Source organism: Eptesicus fuscus, chromosome 15 (assembly GCF_027574615.1).
Source record: "Eptesicus fuscus isolate TK198812 chromosome 15, DD_ASM_mEF_20220401, whole genome shotgun sequence".
Lineage (NCBI taxonomy): Eukaryota > Metazoa > Chordata > Mammalia > Chiroptera > Vespertilionidae > Eptesicus > Eptesicus fuscus.
In genome coordinates this window covers 4,571,882-4,589,571 of record NC_072487.1, presented here as the reverse complement: position 1 = coordinate 4,589,571, position 17,690 = coordinate 4,571,882, and the positions used below count along the sequence as shown (strand labels likewise).

The window sequence follows — 17,690 nt, the reverse complement described above, 5'->3', positions numbered from 1 at the left end:
AACAGCAAACAAGGCTCTCAGGGACTTCACAATTTGGGAGAAATGACACAAAAACTGTTATACACAATAGACAAGCAACATCAAAGGCCCTTGGGATCCAAAAGGAAGGGGGAAAATTCTGTCTGAACTTGGCAAAGAACATGACATTGGAGCTGCATCTTAATGAGTGGGTGGATTGATTTTCAGCAAGGACAAAAGTCTCATGGGTAAAGTCAAGAGTGGGAGAAGGTTAAGGGCATATTTGAGGCAGCAGAGGGATAGGTTTTAACTGAAAATTAAGTGCTTAGGAATAAAAGGGTGGGAAATCAATAAATTCATTTGACATCCTTATTACTGAACATCAAATATATAACAGGTACTCTTCTAGGTACACTCCGGCAGCTGTGAAAATATAATCCCAAATACTAGTCAGGGAGACACATTATAAAAGGCATAAGTAAGTAAATATTAAGGCATAAAAATACAAAATCCAACAGAAGAGCAGCCCAGGCGGAGAGAATAGCAAGTCAAATCCTTGGGGCATGAGCAAGCAGTTGTACTCAGAGCAGGAAGGTGGGCACTGACTACGGTGAGGTTGCAGAGCAGGGGATTAGTTACAGATTGAATCAGAGTTGTGTTATCAGGCCCCACCGTGCTATAAGGATTGTTGGCTTCTACTAGTATTCTGAGTAAGAAGGGAGTGACTGGAGGGTTTTGAGCAGAACTTAAGGCAGATCAAGAGTGACATGATCTGCCTTAAGTTTCAATGATTTACTCTGGATGCTGAGCAGAGAAGAGGCATTAGGAAGATAAGGGTGGAAGCAGAGACACCAGTTAGGAGACTACTGTAATAACTCAACAACAAATAATGGTGAAAAAATGAAGAAAGCTAGCAACCTGACTCTGTACCTGGTCAATCAGTATGCCTAATGCACATTCTTATTAACCTATAGTCAAGTCACTGCCCCTACCTTAATTATCTGGTCTTACAAAACCTATTTACCTAAATATTCCCATTTTTCAGAGGCCATAAAACATGAACCATACAAAATCCCCGGGGAGGGTTATCCATGCTGGCGCCAGGCCAGGCTTTTAGGTGTGGTCTCACAGCCCCCGTCCAAACACAGAGGGATTTTTGAAAAGCCTGTGAAAGGTCCAGAAGTCTAATCCATATTTGGGGGACAAAGAAAACAAAGGGTATAAAGAGAAAGCTTCCTCTGTATTCAGCTTCTCAGGATTTGTAAAACTGTCCCCCTGCGTCACTGTATCAATACATGTGAAACATCTAAAAGTAAACGGGTTTATCCTGAATCTCCAAGTATTCCTGTGTATTTTGAGGTCGCCTGGTAAATTATGTAACAAAGGAGGAAGCAGAAGACAAGTTACACACTCCTGATTGGACAACTACAATGAGGTCTGATGTCAAAACACTGGATTCAGCAACATGGGAGCCATGGTTGCCTTCACGGGGACAGGTTCAGTAGGATGTGGGTTGAAAGCCTGGTTGTAGTGGATTTCAGAGAGAGTGAGAGAAGAGGAATTGTACACAGCAGCTAAAGATGATGCTTCTGAAGAGCTTTGATGGAAAGGGGAACAGAAACTTGGAGCAGTACTTGGAGGCGAAGTGCTGTTTTGTTTCCTCCAGAAGCTGATCTTGAGCTAAGCATTAAGTGGAAGCAGTTTAACTGGGAGGCTCAAGGAACATCAGCAGGGGAACGAGAAGTTAGAGGAGGAAGAAGCCCAGAAGGACGACTTCTCAAGCCAGCTCCCAGTGTGGGATGGAACTCAGTCCTGTGGGGAAGCTTCGGGACACACACATACAAGCCAGAAGTAGCCCACCTGAGGGCGAACGGAGATGCAGTACTTATACACCAACTCCTGCCAATCATTAGTTGAAAACTGTTCCAGGGAGTGTTAATTTACTGGCACTTCTGTTTGGAATTGGTAAGTGGGGGGCAAAACTGAGGCAGGAGAAAACAAGGCTTTGAAGAACACGTGCTGATAGGTGAAGTAGGGCCTTGGAAAGGTAATAACAGAGATAACAGAAATGGGGAGAGGGATAAGCATCAGTGGTTCCAAGCCCAAAGACATTTTTAAGAAAGATGGGAGGAATAAAAGATTCTTTGCTGATGTGAATGATTGTGTGTGTGTGTGTGTTCACGTGCGTGCCCAGGGGCTGGCCCTGGATAGCAGCATGGAGAGTCCACCTGCAGGAAGAAAGCTGGAAGGCAGCACATGTGTGTGCAGACAGAGCTAGGGATTTGTGCTCACCCTCCCTGATTACTGCAATTTTCTGAGTGAATAGGAAATAAGGCCATGAGTGGAGAGTGAAGATGGACTAGGAGGAGTTGGAGGCTTCTAGAGAAAGGAGAAGGAGTGCAATTCCATGTAGCAGAGTGGGCAGGGAATGGACTTGGGTCTGTAGTATGATTCCTTGGCAAGCTCAAAGGGACCACCTTCTAGAATGTAGCCTCTTAGCAAATTGCAGAGGTCCTGGGAAATGTGTTAGAAGGCCAAGTGTCATTGGTTTTCTGAGTGGTTTAGTCAAACAGTGAAGTGTTTGCTCAGAGTCAGGCTACAAAGCTGGGTGTTAGAAATGGGGGTGTTGAGCTGGGGAAGATGTGAGAGCATAAATCAGTTAGGGAGCTTCCTCATTAGCCTGACAAAAGATGGGGAACTCTTGTACTGGGGATGGAAAATGAGGAGCAGAGTGGGCCTGTCCCAGCCTCAGGGCCTCAAGGGGAGTGAAATGTTAATGCTACATCTTATTAGTTGCTTGTGCTTGCCTGATTAAAATTATCTGTAATTCTTGGTTTCTTTTCGAGTATTTTTAAGCTTCATTATGTGTGTGAATTCATTTAGTTACAATTAAATAATGAGGTGTATTGAACCCCTGCACTGGGCACTAAAATGCTAAAAGCAAACAACTGGTGTGAATTCCACTCTTCTTTCAAGAGGCTCGGGGTCTTCCTGACATATGGAGCAAACATCAACCCATATACTAAGTATTAGTAAAGCAAAATTATCTCTTCATTTTTCCAAACACATTTTTCGTAATACAAACAAACAACAAAAACCCTCACTCTATTCCTAAGCCACTGGCATTACAAAAACGTCTATGGAAGTGAAAGGGGGCAGCAACAGAATCTGGGGAACCAGCTCGTATTGGGAGAAATATGAATCGCTCTGTCTACCATGACTGTTTTATTCTGATTAAAGGAGGCACATTCTACCCTGGCTGGAGCTGACCTGGAGATGCAGCCCTTCCTCCCCATCTGGAGCTGCTGGTTATCATGGAAAGATTGACAACTTTGCTGCAGAAACCGGAATCGCCAGCCCTTTGAAGGTCCCCAGCCCTTTGCACACCTGCAGGCCTTTGCAGACCTCCAGCCTGCTCACCTGTGACCTGCCCACCTGGCACTCCCTTTGGCTATTTCCCCTGTAAGCCCCCCAGCCCTTGCCTATCACTCAGCCCTTTGAAGACCCCCAGTCCTTTCGTACATCTGTAAACTGCCCTTCTGCCTACTTTTCCTTTGTAGTTCTACCTATATAAGCATGGTGGGCTGCAGAGCAGATTTTTGTGGATAACTTACTGCTCTCTCATACTGCCAGCAACATTGGAATAATCCCGCATATATGATTCAACCCTGTGTCTGCTTAATTGGCTCAAGTACTGACAGGCAGCATGGACCCATTGTTTGTCCAGTTACAAAAGGTTCATTGGCTTAGTATTAGGTTCTAATGTAGTAGCATCAGTCACAGTCCTGTGCATCTCTCAAGACAATTGTACCATCAAAATGTGGTGCAAGAGACATTAACAGCACAGAACTGGTGTATTTTTCATTCTCACCCACCGTAATTATGCCAACATGTAAGAGTCAGGCTTCCACACGTAAAACAACAAACATGCATATGAAAACTTCTTTTTCATTGAATATAATTGACATATATAATTACACTAGAGGCCCAGGACACGAAAATAATTCATGCACTGGTGGGAGGGAGTGGGGGGTGTCCCTCAACCCGGCCTGCCCCCTCTCACAGCCTGGGAGCCCTCAGGGAATGTCCTACTTTGGGAGGCGACCAGGCCTATCAGGGGATGGCACCGCCCCCATCACCCCACTGCTGCTGCAGCTGCCAGCCACCATGGCTGCCTGCCCTTGGCCCTCAGAGCCGCGACGGCTATGTCCGGAAGGATGTCTGGAAGGACATTCAGCCGTTCAGTCTAATTAGCATAGTATGCTGTTATTATTATAGATTATTCAGGTGTCTGACACAAAAATTTCATATATGTGTATATTGTGAAATGGTGACTATAGGTCTAGTTAACATGCATCATCACACACAGGTACAACTTTGATTTCCTGTGATGAGAATTTATAAGATCTGCTCTCTTAGTAACCTTCAAAACCACAGCAAAATGATATTAACTGCAGTCACCGCGGTACACAACAACCAGGACGTATTTTATACTTGTAACTTCGTGATTTTGTGATAAGAACAATTTCAGACGTAAATTCTGCTCGATTATTTCCATGGCACATTGCATTGCAAATCTCATGCCCTTTGGAGATTCACTGCTCTAGAACAGTGGTCTTCAAACTGGGATATGCATCCCCCTGGGAAGTGCACAGACTTTTCATAAGATCGATTTAAGGAAATCAATTTCCCCATCTGCAACTTCCATAGGTTCTACAATTGACACCTCCTGATATTTATTTGCAAGAAAAGACTTCTGGTGGAGGGTCTGCTTTCCTACTTCTACTTTCATAATCACCCTTCCTCCCCTTGCAAAGATTCCATCCGGAACCTCACCATGGGGCATAGTTCCAGCTTATAAATCTGCCTGGCAATCAAATGCAAAGACAATTCAGTAACTCCTTTGCAATTCAGTCACCATTCTCTTGACAACCCCTGAAGGCGTCCATTTGTGTTTGTGAGGGTGAACTATGGAGACAAGCTGTATTGAGGGAAGGGGTGTGCCTCAGTGTGGTCAATCCCCTCATTGGCCCCCTTCCTTCTGGAATCCACAGCAGGCACTTGGGAAGACCAAACCCCCTTCCCTTCTCTTCCCCTGCAGGGCACAGAGGCCACCAGCTCTCACTGCAAAAATCATTCATTTTGGAAACAAATTTGTGCTAGGAAGAAGGCATTAGTGTACACAGCATGTGCTAAGGAGAAAAAAAGCTGGCTTCATCTCTATGAACTGAAATTTTTGAAATTTCTTTTTATCAGGAAAAGCATGAGAAGCACATTGAGGTAGACCAGAAAAGAGAAAGTTTTAAAATTTTTACTATCATTTTTCCCATCACTATTTATCACTTCTGTGTCCCCCACCGGCCCACCCCACCATCACCACTGTTGTCGTTGTCCTTGTCCATGAGAGGAGAGGCAACGATGCTGGTGTTGGGCGCACACAGGAGGAAAGGGTTTCCCTGTACACAGCAAATGTGCTTTCTTGTACGTAAGTCCCATCAGGAAGGACATGCGCAGCGTGCTCTGGCCGACCCCAGGAGTCAGATCTTGCCTTGGGACAGGGCCTTGGGCAGTGGCGGGGTCGGCCTGAGGGCCCTGCCACCCTCGGCCCATGCTGGCAGTGTCTGCCTGGGGCCTCTGGCTCCCTGGGTGGGAAGGCCCCCTTGCTGTCCCCAGTTGTGCTCCACCCGCTCTTGTTGTGGCCACTGGGGGTGGCGTGGTGATCACGGGCCACCCCTCCGTGGCAGAGTACCCCGAGGCGGCTGAGATGGGGACCTGCTGGAGCCTGGAGTCCTCCTTTGTGCCCATGTACCTCTGGGGCATGAAGTCCCATGTGAAGTGCTGTGCCCTCCTCTGGGCCAGCAGCTGTCTGGAGCACGTGAGCCTCCGCAGCTCTGCTGTCCATCACCGATCTGCGTCTGCCTGGCCCCCAGCTGCGGGCAGTGGCTGCTGCAGGCGGGCCTCTGTGCTGGGGACCTTCCCGTCCTTTGCCTTTCCTGGGGAGCACCCCCTGCAGAAGGTGCCTCATCCTCGTCTTGAACAGGCTTTCTGCAGGGGCCTGTCCCTCCCACAAGCCCTGGCAGGACTGGCTTCTGACTGGCTCTGCTGATTTCTGATCCTGGGCAGTGCTCATCCCACTGGCTTGAGAGGCCCTCAGTGCTGCTGAGCCCCCTCTGTGCTTCCCTGGATCCGGCCTCCTGTTGCCCTCCCTCTCCTCAGTGGGGACACACTTCTTGCTCTGTCTGCGACATGGGTCCTGCGGTCTGAGGGGCTCCTGCTGGCAGCGCCCTCCACTTGTACTGCGGTCATGGTGCTCCTGGGAAGCTGAGTTGTCTTGATGGGAGCGCTGACGAAAGCCGCACTGGTCAGGGGGCCTCCCCAGGTGGCTGCAGGAGACAGAGGCACAGGCTGCAGCCAGGGAAAGGCAGACAGGCTGGGCAGGGTGGGCACCTGGGGCCCAGGGTCCTCCATGGCCCTGACCCTGAGTACCCAGTGCTCCTGCCATTCCTCACCCAAGGCCATAGCCACGCCCACCCCATGGGTCCTCCCAGGTCAGTGCAAGGCGGCCTGTAGCCCTGGGGTCACATCTAGATTTGGGACAAAACAGAACATAGGGGAGAAGGGCAAGATTCCTTACCTTCGCAGAAGACTAATCAATTCCCGAGCCTTTTCGAGGTACTGCAGGCACTCTCTGTAGCCTGGAAATCAGGAGACCAAGTCACATGGTGGACCAGGGCCAGGGGGTCTTACAGGAGGCTGAGTGTCATGGCCCTTTAAGAGTGACACCCTTGAGAGCTGACTCAGGATCCCAAGCATCAGGGTCGAGGCCACATAACCCCTGACAGCGATGGCAAAGCTCAGGAGAGGTAATGCTTTGTCATTTACAAAGTGTTTCCACATCCACTACCCACTGTGGCCCTCCCTAAGTCCCTGAGGGGGAGAAAGGACAGGGGCACCAGGGAGGGCTCTGAGCAAAGGTAAACAGCACGCCCACCGCTGCACCTGGGGGTCCCAGCTTCCAGTCCGGCACTACTGGTCCACAACAGCCCAATGTCCCTCCTGGGACCCCCTGCTAGGGAAGCACCCACTTCCAGGCCCTGAGGCTTCATTCCCAGCACGGGATCTGGGAAGCATCTGCCTTCTGCCTCCTTCCAGGAGCCTCCAGAGGCTCTGCTTCCTGAGAGACAGCTCTGCCGCTGGCACCCTGGGGACCGCCTGGCCTCAGGGACCGTGCACATGGAGGCAAAGCCTCAGGCAGGGCTGAGTGAGGGCAGAAGCTCACCTTTCAAAGCTCCACTTTTCCTCCTGCTCCTGCTCCTGCTGCTCCTCCTGGGCACCACTGAACGCTGAGACAAGAAAAACGAGGGGCTGGGACCCCATCTCACTCTCCTCTCTAGACCAGCGGCAGTCGCTCAGGGTTCGTGAACAATATGACCTTCTACAGTTACCTACCGGGCTCTCTGGTTCTTCCCCTTTCATTTGTGAAGTGCATTAAAATCATTTTATGTTTTTCTTCTTTGAAAAAGGTAAGGAATATTTCTATTGGAGACCGAGCAGGGATTTCTTCCATCACTGTTCCTCAGCTCGAGAAACACACACATCCTCAGACCTGCAGGCCCGCCTGGAGCTCCCTCAGGTAGGACTCTGCTTCCTGAGGCCACAGCCCACCCAGCCCCTGCTCAGCGGCCCCCAGGGGCTCCCTCGGATCAGCCCCACAGAGGGGAGGCTCGCTAAAGGCACCTGCCGAGGAAGGCGGTGGGGAACCAGGGCTCTGGGCCTGTCCCCCACAGAGGCCCAAACCTTAGAATTCCATCCTTGGCCACTGGTCACTGTGTTTGGGGCCGGGCCCTAGAGCCCCCACCACACCTGCCTCCTGGTCGAAGAGCTCAGCATAGAAATCCTCCGCCTGCTCTAACCCTCCCCGCCTGGCTGGTTCCCAGCAGGATGAGCTTCTGTCCTTTCCTGAGAGCAGCTGCTCTCTCCTCCCATCACAGGAGTCTCCAATGGTCAAAAGTGGGAATAAGGATAGAAAAAAGATCATCTCCGTTGGGTCTGGCCAAGGGATCCTTACCTTCCTGGTGTTTCTATGTTCCCTCGGTGGTGGTGAGGGTCCATCACTCTCGGAGCAGTGGGTGCACACAAGGAAGAGCAGCACCCCACACACGATGCCCACGATGGCATCGATCACCCAGCAAGGACTGGATTGCTGCCAGGTAGCAATAGCGCTTTTCAGAGGACAGAGAAGGTTCTCCATGATCTGAATCGCACAGCTGCCCTCAGGCAATGGCGCACTGGCAGCCATGCAGGCCTAGAGGCCCAGGCTCACATCACAGCTGAGCCAGGTCACAAAGGACTCCTGAGGCAAAGAGAGGGCCAGGAGAGGGAGGCTGAACACTGCCCCTCGAGCCCGCCCGAAGGCCCCATCCCTGTGCTCTCCTGGGCCTTCTAGGCCTTTATCAGTTTTCCATTGATTCCTCATGGAAGCCAGGCATTACCTGGTGTCTGTATCTCTTGGAGATCTTAGCATGAATCCACCGATCCCCAATGTCATCGCTGTTGAAAGTCTGAAGTGCTCTCTGGGGTTTTGGATATTTCACAGGGATTGATCTTCTAGAATGTCCTCTGTCTTCAACTCTGATTTTGTGGGGGTTTTTCACCACTCATGTTTACTTTTATTTCTTTTTTTGTGAGAACACTTAATTCTACTGTAGCAAATTCAAAAATATCAAATTTCTTTTTTTTCATTTTTTATTAAGTTATTATATGTGTACATATCTTACCTTTGGCCCCACCACCCCACTCCCATACACACCCTCACCCCCGAGTGTTTTGCGTCCATTGGTTATGCTCACATGCATGCATACAGGAATACCAAATTTCAATGTCATCAGCTGCTAGAGCCTCAGGCCTCATCTTATAACTGGAAGTTGTCCCTGTGTTCGACCTGGCTCCACCATTTCCACCAACCCCAGTCCTGGCAGACACCTTTGTTTCTCTTTAGAGTCGCATGTACGTGACAATATGCAGTCTTTGTCTTTCTCGGGCTTATTTCACTTAGCATAGTGCCCTTCAGTTTCTTTTTCTTTACATTTTTTTTAAATTTAATAAATCTTTATTGTTCACATTATTACAATTGTTTCTCCTAATTTCCCCCCATATCTCCCCACCACTCGGTTCGCACCCCCCCCCCCTGCATTACCTCCCCGCCACTTTCCTTATCCATAGGTGTATGATTTTTGTCCAGTCTCTTCCCGTACCCCTCCCCACAGACACCCCTTTCCCCCTGAGAATTATCAATCCACTCCCATTCTATGCCTCTGATTCGATTATGTTTTCTAGTTTATGTTCACTGTACCTCAGATTTTTAATTCACTTGACTTTTAGATTTAGTTGTTGATACATATGTATTTGTTGTTCATAATTTTTATCTTTACTTTTTTCTTCTTTTTCCTCTTTTTATTTTTTTATTTGTTTTAATAAATCTTTATCGTTCAGATTATTACAATTGTTTCTTCTTTTTCACCCCCCATATCTCCCCATCACCCGGTTCCCTCCTCGCCATTTTCCTTATCCATATGTGTGTGATTTTTGTCCAGTCTCTTCCCGTACCCCCCACACCGACACCCCTTTCCCCCTGAGAATTATTAATCCACTCCCATTCTATGCCTCTGATTCTATTATGTTCACCAGTTTATTCTGTTCCTCAGTTTTTTAATTCACTTGATTTTTTGAATCACTTGTTGATAGATATGTATTTGTTGTTCAAAATTTTTATCTTTACTTTTTTCTTCTTTTTCCTCCTTTTAAAGAATACCTTTCAGCGTTTCATATAGTACTGGTTTGGTGGTGATGAACTCCTTTAGCTTTTTCTTATCTGTGAAGCTCTTTATCTGCCCTTCAATTCTGAATGATAACTTTGCTGGGTAGAGTAGTCTTGGTTGTAGGTTCTTGCTATTCATCACTTTGAATATTTCTTGCCACTCCCGTCTGGCCTGCATAGTTTCTGTTGAGAAATCAGCTGACAGTCGTATGGGTGCTCCCTTGTAGGTAACTAACTGTTTTTCTCTTGCTGCTTGTAAGATTCTCTCTTTGTCTTTTGCCCTTGGCATTTTAATTATGATGTGTCTTGGTGTGCTCCTTTTTGGATTCCTCTTGTTTGGGGTTCTGTGCGCTTCCTGAACCTGTAAGTCTATTTCTTTCACCAGGTGGGGGAAGTTTTCTGTCATTATTTCTTCAAATAGGTTTTCAGTATCTCGCTCTCCCTCTTCTGGCACGCCCAAAATTTTGATATTGGTACGCTTAAAGCCAACCCGGAGGCTCCTTATGCTATCCTCACACTTTTGGATTCTTCTTTCTTTCCGCCTCTCTGGTTGGGTGTTTTTTTCTTCCTCATATTCCAGATCTTTGGTTTGACTCTTCGGGTGCAGTGGTCTACTCTGTATATTCTTTATTTCAGACAGTGTATGCATAATTTCTGACTGGTCCTTTTCCATTTGTTTGGTATTCTCATTTAGGTCCTTGAAGGTCTCTTCAAGTTTCTCAGCGGTTTTTAGAAGATTCTTGAGTAACCTTATAAATATGGTTCTGAACACTGTGTCGTCCATTAGTTTGCTTTCATCTATCTCTCCTACTTGTGACATACTTCACTGTCTCCACATTTTGGCTGCCTCCCTGTGTTGATGGAGTGGCTTTGTGTGGTCAGTGACCTATAGAGGCTGGTAGCTCAGCTTCCCCAATCACCATAGGTGGTCGCTCTTGGTACTCCCCTTTGTGGGCTGAGTGGAAAGTCTTGGTGTAGTTAAAAGCCCTGATTGCTGTTGGTACACTTGGAGGAATTGACCTCCGGTCCAGTTGGTTGTGAGGGCCTGCTGTGTCTGTAACGGAAGAATTGCTGTGCTGGAGACACAGTAGGGCTTTGGTGTTCACTGAGTCTGCCTCTTGAATATGTCCCTTATGAGAGTGGTTGAAATCTGGTGTAGTCTCACACCGACCACTAGATACACTAGTGTTTGGATCTCCAGTGGGGTGCAGGTCAGCTACTGTCTGAGTCCCCCCAGCAGAACTACAGTTTTCTCCTCTTTGCTTGAGTGGCTTTGGAGCAGTCTGACTGGAGCTGCAGTTAATTTGGTTAAGCTGCCACAGAACAGGCCATTTATATGCAAAAGCCGCTGTGTGGAGCCTGGGTGGGTTTGTAGAATGTGCAGGGCGGGGTCTCAGGGCGGAGCAGGGTCTCAGGGCGTCACTAGGCTAGAGCGTGGCAAACAGCGATGGCTGCCGTCAGCCATCTCTGCCTTCCCGCATTTCCAAGTCCCCGTGCCCCGCGCTACAGTGCAGTAAACACTGATTGCTGGGTGCACCTCTGCAAAAAAGTCACTCTCACTTTCCGACCCGATGGCCGAGAGTCCAGCTTCTCCCTGCAGGCACCTGGGTCCCCCGGGTGTCCCCAGAATCTGGATTTCAGAGTGACCCGGAGCTTGTCTCCCTTTGGGTTGAAGAAAAGCTGCGCGCCCAGTCGCCTGCCACCAGCCCGATTCGCACGCCTCCATACCTCAGCTTTTCAGCGTTTGTGCTCCTTTCTCTTCTTATTTGTAAATCTTCCACTCAGCCAGCTTTCCCATGCTTCTGGGTGGTCGACGTTTTGTCTTTCAGTTGTATTTTTGAAATTGTTGTGTGAGGCAGCAGTTTAGTTGTTTAACTTTGCCGCCATCTTGGTTCCTCCTTTGTTTATCGCCCTTCAGTTTCATCCATGTTGTTGCACATCTCCACCTATTTTCTGCAGGTAATAAGTTTTTTACCTTCATCAATGCAGAAGTAGAAGTTTATACTTATTTAAATTGTACTATTTAAGTTGTTATTGTTTTCATTAAACTTTGTTGTATAATCTCAGAACAACTGATACAAAACTTAAATTCATGATTTAATTTTGACGTTTAATTAAAATTAAAAACAGAACTGCCATTTGACCCAGTGATTCCATTTCCAGGAAGAGACCCTAAGAAGCCTGAAACACCAATGAGAAAGGATATACGCACCCCTATGTTCAGAGCAGCACAATTGACAATAGCTAAGATCTGGAAACCACCCAAATGCCCATCAGTAGAGGAATGGATAAAAAAACTGTGGCACATTTACACAATGGAATGCTATGCCTCTATAAAAAAGGAGAATCTCTTAACCTTTAAAACAGCATGGAGGAACCTGGAGAGTATTATGCTAAGTGAAATAGGCCAGTCGGAGAAAGACAAGTATCACATGATCTCACTCCTATAAGAATCTATTCAACAGAATAATCTGAAAAATAAAATAGATTCAGACACATGGAAGCTTGCAACAGATTGAGGATTCTTAGAAGAAAGGCAGGGTGGGTAGGATAAACCAAAAAATTTATATGCATATATACATAAACCCATGGACACAGAAAACACTGGGGTGAAGGCCTGGGAGCGGGTAAGAGTGGGGAGGAGAGGGTTAATGGAGGCGAAGGGGAAGGAAGGACATGTGTGATATTTTCAACAATAAATTGAAACAATTAATTGATTTAATTTAAAATTCATCAGCTAGAGGGCTCTAACAAAAATACCATGGACTTGGTTGCTTATAAAGAAGAGCAATTTGTTTATCACCATTCCAGAGGCTGGAAGGCCATGATAAGGGTGCCTGCATGGTCAGCTTCTGGTGTCTGGTAAAGGCCCCCTTCTTGGCTCATGGACAACCCTCTCCTTTAATGTGTACTCACATGGTAGAAGGGCTAAGAGAGGTCTCATTTATAAGGGCATTAATTCCATTGGTAAGATAGTGAATGATCCACATGACTGAGTGACTCTTACGTCCTAACTGTAGGCCTGATGCACGAAATCGTGCAAGGAGCTTGGCCCTCATAGCCCTGGTGGCTGCTTCAGCGCTCACAGCCCAGGCTTCACCTGGAACGTCGTCAAGAAGGTAGTTCGGCTGTCCGGTCTAACTAGCATATAATGCTTTTATTATTACAGATTATTCAGGTGTCTGACACAATAACTTGATATATGTATATATTGTGAAATGGTGACTATAGGTCTAGTTAACATGCATCATCACACACAGGTACAATTTTTATTTCCTGTGATGAGAATTTTTAAGATCTGCTCTCCTAGTAACCTTCAAAACCACAGCATATTGTGATTAACTGCAGTCACCGCGGTACACAACAGCCAGGACGTATTTTATAATTGGAACTTCTTTATTTTGTGATATGAATAAGTTCAGAAGTAAGTTCTGCTCTGTTGTTTCCATGGCACATTGGATTGCAAATCTCATGCCCGTTGGAGATTCACTGCTCTAGAACAGTGGTCTTCAAACTGGGATATGCATCCCGCTGGGATGTGCACAGACTTTTCATGAGACCGATTCAAGGAAATCAATTTCCCCATCTGCAACTTACATAGGTTCTACAATCGATACCTCTTGATATTTATTTGCAAGAAAAGATACTTCTGGTGGAGGGTCTGCTTTCCTACTTCTACTTTCATAATCACCCTTCCTCCCCTTGCAAAGATTCCATCTGGAACCTCACCATGGGGCATAGTTCCAGCTTATAAATCTGCCTGGCAATCAAATGCAAAGACAATTCAGTAACTCCTTTGCAATTCAGTCACCATTCTCTTGACAACCCCTGAATGTGTCCATTTGTCTTTGTGAGGGTGAACTATGGAGACAAGCTGTATTGAGGGAAGGGGTGTGCCTCAGTGTGGTCAACCCCTCAATGGCCCCCTTCCTTCTGGAAGCCAAAACAGGCACTCGGGAAGACCAAACCCCCTTCCCTTCTTTCCCCCGCAGGGCACAGAGGCCACCAGCTCTCACTGCAAAAATCATATATTTTGGAAACAAATTTGTGCTAGGAAGAAGGCATTAGTGTACACAGCATGTGCTAAGGAGAAAAAAAGCTGGCTTCATCTCTATGAACTGAAATTTTTGAAATTTCTTTTTATCAGGAAAAGCATGAGAGGTACATTGAGGTAGACCACAGGAGAGAAAGTTTTAAAAATTTTATTATCATTTTTCCCATCACTATTTATCACTTCTGTGTCCCCCACCGGCCCACCCCACCGTCACCACTGTTGTCGTTGTCCTTGTCCATGAGAGGAGAGGCAACGATGCTGGTGTTGGGCGCACACAGGAGGAAAGGGTTTCCCTGTACACAGCAAATGTGCTTTCTTGTACGTAAGTCCCATCAGGAAGGACATGCGCAGCGTGCTCTGGCCGACCCCAGGAGTCAGATCTTGCCTTGGGACAGGGCCTTGGGCAGCGGCGGGGTCGGCCTGAGGGCCCTGCCACCCTCGGCCCATGCTGGCAGTGTCTGCCTGGGGCCTCTGGCTCCCTGGGTGGGAAGGCCCCCTTGCTGTCCCCAGTTGTGCTCCACCCGCTCTTGTTGTGGCCACTGGGGGTGGCGTGGTGATCACGGGCCACCCCTCCGTGGCAGAGAACCCCGAGGCGGCTGAGATGGGGACCTGCTGGAGCCTGGAGTCCTCCTTTGTGCCCATGTACCTCTGGGGCATGAAGTCCCGGGTGAAGTGCTGTGCCCTCCTCTGGGCCAGCAGCTGTCTGGAGCACGTGAGCCTCCGCAGCTCTGCTGTCCATCACCGATCTGCGTCTGCCTGGCCCCCAGCTGCGGGCAGTGGCTGCTGCAGGCGGGCCTCTGTGCTGGGGACCTTCCCGTCCTTTGCCTTTCCTGGGGAGCACCCCCTGCAGAAGGTGCCTCATCCTCGTCTTGAACAGGCTTTCTGCAGGGGCCTGTCCCTCCCACAAGCCCTGGCAGGACTGGCTTCTGACTGGCTCTGCTGATTTCTGATCCTGGGCAGTGCTCATCCCACTGGCTTGAGAGGCCCTCAGTGCTGCTGAGCCCCCTCTGTGCTTCCCTGGATCCGGCCTCCTGTTGCCCTCCCTCTCCTCAGTGGGGACACACTTCTTGCTCTGTCTGCGACATGGGTCCTGCGTTCTGAGGGGCTCCTGCTGGCAGCGCCCTCCACTTGTACTGCGGTCATGGAGCTCCTGGGAAGCTGAGTTGTCTTGATGGGAGCGCTGACGAAAACCGCACTGGTCAGGGGGCCTCCCCAGGTGGCTGCAGGAGACAGAGGCACAGGCTGCAGCCAGGGAAAGGCAGACAGGCTGGGCAGGGTGGGCACCTGGGGCCCAGGGTCCTCCATGGCCCTGACCCTGAGTACCCAGTGCTCCTGCCATTCCTCACCCAAGGCCATAGCCACGCCCACCCCATGGGTCCTCCCAGGTCAGTGCAAGGGGGCCTGTAGCCCTGGGGTCACATCTAGATTTGGGACAAAAGAGAACCTAGGGGAGAAGGGCAAGATTCTTTACCTTCGCAGAAGACTAATCAATTCCCGAGCCTTTTCCAGGTACTGCAGGCACTCTCTGTAGCCTGGAAATCAGGAGACCAAGTCACATGGTGGACCAGGGCCAGGGGGTCTTACAGGAGGCTGAGTGCCATGGCCCTTTAAGAGTGACACCCTGGAGAGCTGACTCAGGATCCCAAGCATCAGGGTCAAGGCCACATAACCCCTGATAGTGATGGCAAGGCTCAGGAGAGGTAATGCTTTGTCATTTACAAAGTGTTTCCTATCCACTACCCCCTGCGGACCTCCCTAAGTCCTTGTGGGGGAGAAAGGACAGGGGCACCAGGGAGGGCTCTGAGCAAAGGTAAACAGCACGCCCACAGCTGCACCTGGGGGTCCCAGCTTCCAGTCCGGCACTACTGGTCCACAACAGCCCAATGTCCCTCCTGGGACCCCCTGCTAGGGAAGCACCCACTTCCAGGCCCTGAGGCTTCATTCCCAGCACGGGATCTGGGAAGCATCTGCCTTCTGCCTCCTTCCAGGAGCCTCCAGTGGCTCTGCTTCCTGAGAGACAGCTCTGCCGCTGGCACCCTGGGGACCGCCTGGCCTCAGGGACCGTGCACATGGAGGCAAAGCCTCAGGCAGGGCTGAGTGAGGGCAGAAGCTCACCTTTCAAAGCTCCAATTTTCCTCCTGCTCCTGCTCCTGCTGCTCCTCCTGGGCACCACTGAACGCTGAGACAAGAAAAACGAGGGGCTGGGACCCCATCTCACTCTCCTCTCTAGACCAGCGGCAGTCGCTCAGGGTTCGTGAACAATATGACATTCTACAGTTACCTACCGGGCTCTCTGGTTCTTCCCCTTTCATTTGTGAAGTGCATTAAAATCATTTTATGTTTTTCTTCTTTGAAAAAGGTAAGGAATATTTCTATTGGAGACCGAGCAGGGATTTCTTCCATCACTGTTCCTCAGCTCGAGAAACACACACATCCTCAGACCTGCAGGCCCGCCTGGAGCTCCCTCAGGTAGGACTCTGCTTCCTGAGGCCACAGCCCACCCAGCCCCTGCTCAGCGGCCCCCAGGGGCTCCCTGGGATCAGCCCCACAGAGGGGAGGCTCGCTAAAGGCACCTGCCGAGGAAGGCGCTGGGGAACCAGGGCTCTGGGCCTGTCCCCCACAGAGGCCCAAACCTTAGAATTCCATCCTTGGCCACTGGTCACTGTGTGTGGGGCCGGGCCCTAGAGCCCCCACCACACCTGCTTCCTGGTCGAAGAGCTCAGCATAGAAATCCTCCGCCTGCTCTAACCCTCCCCGCCTGGCTGGTTCCCAGCAGGATGAGCTTCTGTCCTTTCCTGAGAGCAGCTGCTCTCTCCTCCCATCACAGGAGTCTCCAATGGTCAAAAGTGGGAATAAGGATAGAAAAAAGATCATCTCCGTTGGGTCTGGCCAAGGGATCCTTACCTTCCTGGTGTTTCTATGTTCCCTCGGTGGTGGTGAGGGTCCATCACTCTCGGAGCAGTGGGTGCACACAAGGAAGAGCAGCACCCCACACACGATGCCCACGATGGCATCGATCACCCAGCAAGGACTGGATTGCTGCCAGGTAGCAATAGCGCTTTTCAGAGGACAGAGAAGGTTCTCCATGATCTGAATCGCACAGCTGCCCTCAGGCAATGGCGCACTGGCAGCCATGCAGGCCTAGAGGCCCAGGCTCACATCACAGCTGAGCCAGGTCACAAAGGGCTCCTGAGGCAAAGAGAGGGCCAGGAGAGGGAGGCTGAACACTGCCCCTTGCTCCCGCCTGCAGGCCCCATCCCTGTGCTCTCCTGGACCTTCTAGGCCTTTATCAGTTTTCCATTGATTCCTCATGGAAGCCAGGCATTACCTGGTGTCTGTATCTCTTGGAGATCTTAGCATGAATCCACCGATCCCCAATGTCATCGCTGTTGAAAGTCTGAAGTGCTCTCTGGGGTTTCGGATATTTCACAGGGATTGATCTTCTAGAATGTCCTCTGTCTTCAACTCTGATTTTGTGGGGGTTTTTCACCACACATATTTACTTTTATTTCTTTTCTTGTGAGAACACTTAAGTTCTACTGTAGCAAATTCAAAAATATCAAATTTCTTTTTTTTTCATTTTTTATTAAGTTATTATATGTGTACATATCTTACCTTTGGCCCCACCATCCCACTCCCATACACACCCTCACCCCCCAGTGTTTTGCGTCCATTGGTTATGCTCACATGCATGCATACAGGAATACCAAATTTCAATGTCATCAGCTGCTAGAGCCTCAGGCCTCATCTTATAACTGGAAGTTGTCCCTGTGTTCGACCTGGCTCCACCATTTCCACCAACCCCAGTCCTGGCAGACACCTTTGTTTCTCTTTAGAGTCGCATGTACGTGACAATATGCA

General features: G+C 49.3%; 2 protein-coding genes across 3 annotated transcripts; both read right to left on the bottom strand.

Moving 5' to 3' along the window:
• Positions 1 to 4,161: 4,161 nt before the first annotated feature.
• LOC129151724 (spermatogenesis-associated protein 31E1-like) lies at positions 4,162 to 8,257 on the bottom strand. Its single transcript, XM_054727617.1, has 5 exons — positions 8,027 to 8,257; positions 7,238 to 7,301; positions 6,593 to 6,653; positions 5,768 to 6,341; positions 4,162 to 4,179 (listed from the first exon to the last, which is right to left on the bottom strand). The coding sequence occupies exons 1-5, from the start codon at positions 8,255 to 8,257 to the stop codon at positions 4,162 to 4,164; spliced, it is 948 nt and encodes a 315-aa protein (XP_054583592.1).
• A 5,704-nt stretch (positions 8,258 to 13,961) lies between these two features.
• LOC129151680 (spermatogenesis-associated protein 31E1-like) lies at positions 13,962 to 16,931 on the bottom strand. 2 transcript variants are annotated; one of them, XM_054727432.1, is made up of 5 exons: positions 16,734 to 16,931; positions 15,945 to 16,008; positions 15,301 to 15,361; positions 14,476 to 15,049; positions 13,962 to 14,122 (listed from the first exon to the last, which is right to left on the bottom strand). In XM_054727432.1, exons 1-5 carry the CDS (start codon positions 16,914 to 16,916, stop codon positions 14,006 to 14,008), a joined length of 999 nt encoding a protein of 332 aa, XP_054583407.1. In that variant the 5' UTR covers positions 16,917 to 16,931; the 3' UTR covers positions 13,962 to 14,005. The 2 variants fall into 2 exon arrangements, with proteins under 2 accessions (XP_054583407.1, XP_054583406.1); XM_054727431.1 differs by having other exon boundaries at positions 13,962 to 15,049.
• Between the last annotated feature and the right edge of the window lie 759 nt (positions 16,932 to 17,690).